The 6,130-nt window shown below is 29.1% G+C and overlaps 2 protein-coding genes across 3 annotated transcripts; one reads left to right on the forward strand and one right to left on the reverse strand.

Annotated features, from left to right (window-relative positions):
* Nucleotides 1-621: 621 nt before the first annotated feature.
* Nucleotides 622-2,334, forward strand: LOC116771068 (uncharacterized). Its single transcript, XM_032662749.2, has 2 exons — nucleotides 622-774; nucleotides 852-2,334. Exons 1-2 carry the CDS (start codon nucleotides 663-665, stop codon nucleotides 1,433-1,435), a joined length of 696 nt encoding a protein of 231 aa, XP_032518640.2. The 5' UTR covers nucleotides 622-662; the 3' UTR covers nucleotides 1,436-2,334.
* LOC116771415 (transcription factor A, mitochondrial) lies at nucleotides 2,262-4,365 on the reverse strand. Of its 2 annotated transcripts, XR_009752962.1 has the most exons (6): nucleotides 4,206-4,365; nucleotides 3,744-3,951; nucleotides 3,460-3,618; nucleotides 3,184-3,377; nucleotides 2,611-2,984; nucleotides 2,262-2,383 (listed from the first exon to the last, which is right to left on the reverse strand). XR_009752962.1 is itself a non-coding variant. In XM_061523218.1 (5 exons), the coding sequence occupies exons 1-5, from the start codon at nucleotides 4,277-4,279 to the stop codon at nucleotides 2,885-2,887; spliced, it is 735 nt and encodes a 244-aa protein (XP_061379202.1). In that variant the 5' UTR covers nucleotides 4,280-4,365; the 3' UTR covers nucleotides 2,500-2,884. The 2 variants fall into 2 exon arrangements, 1 of the variants encoding a protein (XP_061379202.1); XM_061523218.1 differs by lacking the exon at nucleotides 2,262-2,383 and having other exon boundaries at nucleotides 2,500-2,984.
* Between the last annotated feature and the right edge of the window lie 1,765 nt (nucleotides 4,366-6,130).

Raw genomic sequence — 6,130 nt, forward strand, 5'->3', positions numbered from 1 at the left:
TATATTTAAAAAATATATATTTTTTATAATAGAAATCGATAAAGGTGAAGTTTGAAGAAATTTTAACTTTTAAAGATATAAACGGAAACAGTAAAGCAAAGTTTGTATTTTGACTTTAATTTTAAAATGCGACTGAATTTTATTTAAAATTGTAATACATACTACATATGTGCTTAATAAATATTAATTTCAATTTATAGACATAATATGACTATTTTATTTATCGCTTAAAAATGTTCTATATATTAGTAAACACGTAAAACATGGATTAGGACTAAAAGGGTTGCAGTTTTGTTGCACAAGTCAAGCAGAGCTTTAGTAGATACTGAATCTCGACCAGATACTATTAATTTGTTATTGTCTGCTGTAGATCATATGCGTAAGAGTACTTGAAAAAGTAGACTTATTGTTTTGAAGACTTTTGAATTAAATTTAATTATGATTTTAGTTACCATAATATAGTACGCGTTTATATTATTCTCAACTTTACGTAATAAAAATGGATTAAAACATCATAGAAACTGGAAGTGCCGTAGTAATTTTAAGAATCAATTTGTTATTTTTATAATAAGCACACATTTTTAGATATGAGCTCTCTAAAATCTTATCTGTCGTTTGTCAAGTGTCAATTCACAAATAACAAAAAGTCAAAAATTGCCAATATGGCTGAAGCAGCTATAGCACGTCGTGAAGCACGAAGAAAGAAAATATTAGAAAATTCTCATAACAGATTACAATTGATATCTGGGAAAAATGCTGACGATGTTGGTAAAGGTGTGTTATAAAGTCATTGTAAATTTTGTTTTATTTATCGTCATTAACTTTAATCATAACCAATTCTAATTTTACAGAATCTCCAATAAGTAGTTCAATTTTCGAGGACAGTTTAAAAAACTCTCCTTCTAAAGAGTCCTGCAATATCAATAAGTGTTTGGTTAACAATGGTGTGCTCACAAATGCAGGACTAGAGACTTTAAGTATTTTATCAACAAATCAGGAGGATTTTGCGATAGGCGATGGAGACGTCCCTTTCCCAAAGCATGACTCGACAGCTTTTACATCACCAACACCTGAACCAGTTCAGGTAAATCCACCGACTTTCGAAAAACTTGTTAGCCATAAATATGACATAGTGTTATTATCTTTGTTAATACAATTACTTTATAATTTTTCCATTGTTACATTCGAGAGGGGTTATTTTTTCCTCCCTCTGGCAATTTATGTCACAACAAAGTTAGCAATGATCCCAAGACAACAGAACTCCAATTTTGCAAATATTATATTAATGTTAAATTGCATGCCACCAAATAGGGCACAGAAAATAATGTCAATAACACAATTGGTTAGTACATTCACACAGGACGTGTGCATTTTTTTGTTTACAACCATTTGTACTCAGACTTTGTGGCAGACTTTGAGAGTGAATGTTCTGTAGTAAACTTTTTATAAATATATAAATTGGGCATTTTGATGACTGACCATTTTCTATATTTAGGGAGCTGGGGTTGTTGGGGATGTATTATGTTTTGATTGCTTGTGCCTTTATACATAAGTGATACCAGTTGTTGTGACGAGTGTGTTTTAGTCACATATTGCCATTTTAGTTGTAAATTTGTAAGTCTGTAAATAATGAAATAGATTTTTGTATCAATTTATAATAGACATGTTCAGAATAAGTACTTCCAAGCATCTCTAAATATGCCTGTCCAGAAAATCACTCAGAGAATCAGAGAATCACTTGCTGCATTTAATTCTGCAAACATTACTAGGAGTAAAAAATTTTTGTTACATATTGACTTCCACCATAATTATATAAATGTTAAAGCTAGTTTGATTTGCTTTTGGCTTCGTATGTGTATATGATATTTTAATCAATAAACGGTCAAATGAATCATAACAGCACAAAATCTTATATGGCAGTCTGTGACTGAAAATTATTTTCTAAAAGCCATTTGCTAAACATAACATTGTATGAAGCTCGTTCTTTGCTCAACATAATTTTGCATTCATTTTCATCGGCACTTGTTAAATATTCAAATGTATGACAAATGGGAATGAGTTCAATGATTCTGTAACATATGCAACATATTAAGCTGGCTTCTAACCAAAGATTTAGAGTAATCATAATTCCAGTTATTTTATATATGTATATATAATATAAATAATGCAATGTCTTTTATATTAAAGTATAGTTTTTTAGTTAATAATATAATATTGATTCCAGTCGACCAGCTTAATACCGGTTGTAAATAATCAATGGATATGAATAAAAGATTTTATTTTAATTATATTTTGTAACAAACTTTTGAAATTAAAAGTGGCTCTAATAATGTTGTCTATGGTCTCATTTTATATATCCCAAACACACCTTGCAAAAGTGGTCCTAGAAAGAGGAGATTAATTGTTTAATTTAAAATTACTACAAAAATACAATGAAATTATGTATTTAATATAATAAAACAAAATATAAAACTAAAGGTAAACAAAATAAAACAATAATAATGGAAACAAACACTTTATGATTGTTTAAAAATAAATGGTGATATAATGTCAACTAAAATGAGAACTAAAATTTAAAGAAATCTTTAATACTTCTAATAATATTCTTACTTTCTTTTGAGGTATTTTCCTGCACAGTATTTCTAACTAATGTCGTTTTAACATCACTATCGCTACATTTATCAATTTTATTTTCAGTTTTCTCTTCACCCGTACTCTGACTCACATCTGACTTCTGTTCCATTTGTACTACTGTACTTTCCAATTTAGCATTATTTTTTTCTATAATAATGTCACTGGCTGTTTGTATATCTTTATTCATATTATTATCCTTAGAGCTAATAGTTTTATTTAAGTCAGCTTGTTCATCAGAGCACCCGAATCCCTATTGTGAAGATTTTGATTTGGACCTAACTGGTTTCTCTTTAACAAGATCTGATCGTCCGATCGATATCATCTTCAGTTCCCATGCCTGTAAATCTTTTCTGTAAATTAAGTATAAAAAATTATAATTGGTCATTAATTAATTATGTAATATGTAACCAAAAGAAAAGGCTAATCTGAAATGTATAATATTCTTTTACAAGCTATAATAATATTTTTTAGTTTTGACTTGACTATAGCTGTGAACCGTAATGGCTTTGACAGCACCGCCGGGCTATGACAATAGATAAAATATAATACCTATATTTATTCATAAGCTCCTGTGCCTGTTTTTCATACTTCACTCTTTCACTATCAGAAAGTTTAACCCATTCAGCTTTTAATGTAGTCTGAAATTCTTGTATTTTCTGTCCCTTAAATAAATCCTTTTTAGTTTGGCAGAATAGGAAGTAGGAGGACATAGGTTTCTTTGGTCGCCCCAATTCTTTATATTCCTAAAATTCAAAGTATATTACAATCAAGAAGTTTTGGTTTTAGATATGTCAATAAGAAATTAATAAACTAATTAAAACTGACAGCTTTTAATTTGCGTTTTTCTTTAGCTGCGACCATGTCTTCTTTCATTTTCTGGATGTCTTCTTTTTGTTGGTCTGTGAGTGATGACTCATATATTGCCTTAATCTTTTTATAGTCCTCTAAATCTTTCTCATACTCTTTCAACATTTGTGACTTGGTCTGAAATTTTATTATGTATAATGTACATATATATTTTTTTGGCCATTTTAAATTAGTTAACACATTGGTTGAATGTTTCTTTTAATAGAAAAAATGAATGGTTATGAATGAACTTTGGATTCTACCTCACTGTCAAGTTGCTGCCAATGTTTTGAACTCCATGATATGGCTTCTTTGGAACTTATACCGGGATTCTTAGCTAACAGGGCTGGTCTCATTTGACCCATGAACTTAAAAAAGGGGGTCAATGGTCTCTTTGGTTTGTCTATACCCAATTTTGCTTCTGCTGACTTCTTCGTGTAACAACATATTTGAGAAGGGCTATAACTTACCCTGTAAGGAGTAATTCATAATTATTGAAGTTCCGTAGTAATTCACCCACAAATATAGCATGCCTATAATTATGTTTTTAACTATAAAGCAATGTTGATAAAGCGTTTCTGTGACAATATCTTTTATTTTTTATATTTCCTAAAATACTTTATTCAGTTTATATACTATTCGTATTACAAATGATTCGTAAAATCTTTATTATAACAAAGTTATACCGTAAATAAACAATAGAAGCGTCAAAACCTCAAACTTACCTTCCTAAAAGAACGGTTTTGTAGGATCCTGTTATTACATTACTTAAACGAAACATATTATTAAAAGGCGACATTCTAAATAGAATTTATATTTATATTGATAAATTATTTTGGCAAAAACGGCCTCTCGGCCAATATAGCAAAGGGTAAAAACTACAGATTATACAACTAAAGCATAAACAAAATACAATAGATACATCACTATTCACTACGTAATTTATGATCTATGAAGTACGCTATGAACTATTTATACCATGAAAATTAGGCTTTAAAATTTATTAGATTTTTCTTAACTCCACTGATCACATTTACTTGGTTTTGTTCTTCTACCTCTACAATTACCTTATCCTTTTAAAGCTTGAAGCCGTTATACGATTTTAGGTAGCTACTTAGATAAATCGTAGTATTTGCTTGCTCCAAATTCCAGTGTATTAAGCATATGATAGGATGTTGGCTTAAAATTATTAATGCATTGAGTATTAAACAAGCAATTAAAAGTAATTAGTTGGTTTTCGATTGAGTAAATTACTTTTGATATACAATTTTTGCTTTGTTTTTTTTTTTAAATAGTACTTGATAGTTGAATAAAATATAAAAAGATATATTACTAATATTATTTTCTAACATACTATGTTAATACTTTTTTTAAAGAGGTTTCGTAAATGTGATCTTTATAAAAATTGAAGTGTGTCTTCGTGAAATTCTTAGTCTCATTCGTTACTTTTACATGTAACACGAAAATTCCACAAGTAAGCCAAAGCTTTTTTGATATTAAATAGAAGACTCATAACAAGATAACAAATTGATATAAATGGAATTTCTACTAAAGGAATTAACTCTTTTAATGGGAAGAGTCCCAGTATATACTCAAATTATTTGTATGACGGCCAATTATTAGAAGTGCAAGAAATTACGTCCTCATTTATCATAATCCTTAGTATCTTTGTTTTTGTTCAAAATGGCTGGAAGTCTTGTCAGATTATTTTTTTGTCGTTTAAAATTTAAATTATTGACAGAAAAAAACAGATGACTCTTGAAAACAATCATAACGAATGAGTTTATATTGCTTTCACTTCACAATACTCGAGAATATAATTCGTCCAACAAATAAAAACGTTAACATTGGAAAAATATTCCACGATTCCAGTGCGCCAATGACGCCATAGATAAGAAAATGTTTATATGGCAAGTTTAAGCATGATGGATCGACTGAGATACGCTAAATTATTTTACTTTCAGTTCACTGCATATATTAAACTCTCTTACAAGTAATTTAATTGCTTCAAACCAGTGTTTTATTAAATACATCGGTATATAGTTAACTTGTTGAACGTTTCTAATTACATGATTCGCTTAATATTATAAAATTGACGAATTACTTTTAATTATAGAAACATTAATGAATGAAAAGAAAAGTAATGAAATAAGAGAAATCATAATATTATATTAGTTAATTTATTTATATATTATGGTTATAAAATATTGTATGACTTGTTATGTCTCAGTGTTTTATTATAAGTTATAAGCACTTGCATTATTAAATTCATTTGAATTCATTGCGAGTAAAATATTAAATGATATTATTTAGAAAAGTTAGTGTAAAAGTCAGTTACTTTTTTTACCAACCAATTTAATGTACAACAAACATTTTAAATGAAACTAATATATTTCGGATTACTACGCGTATTTTATTATTTAAAAAAACTATATACTTTCGACGTTTCGGTTATTTTGCAGCAACTGTGATCACGGGCAGACGAGATATGATTTTCCTTACCCTTGGTCTTGTTATTTATCATCTACCGCCAACGATTTCTTAATTTTCTGGCGTACCGCTCTGGATGCCGGCAGAAGGCGCTTACGGTGTCACGAGGTCCTGCGGTGTGGTCACGGACATGGGATTTTATATTTTTAAAGGGAGGGGG

This window comes from Danaus plexippus, chromosome 17 (assembly GCF_018135715.1).
Source record: "Danaus plexippus chromosome 17, MEX_DaPlex, whole genome shotgun sequence".
NCBI lineage: Eukaryota > Metazoa > Arthropoda > Insecta > Lepidoptera > Nymphalidae > Danaus > Danaus plexippus.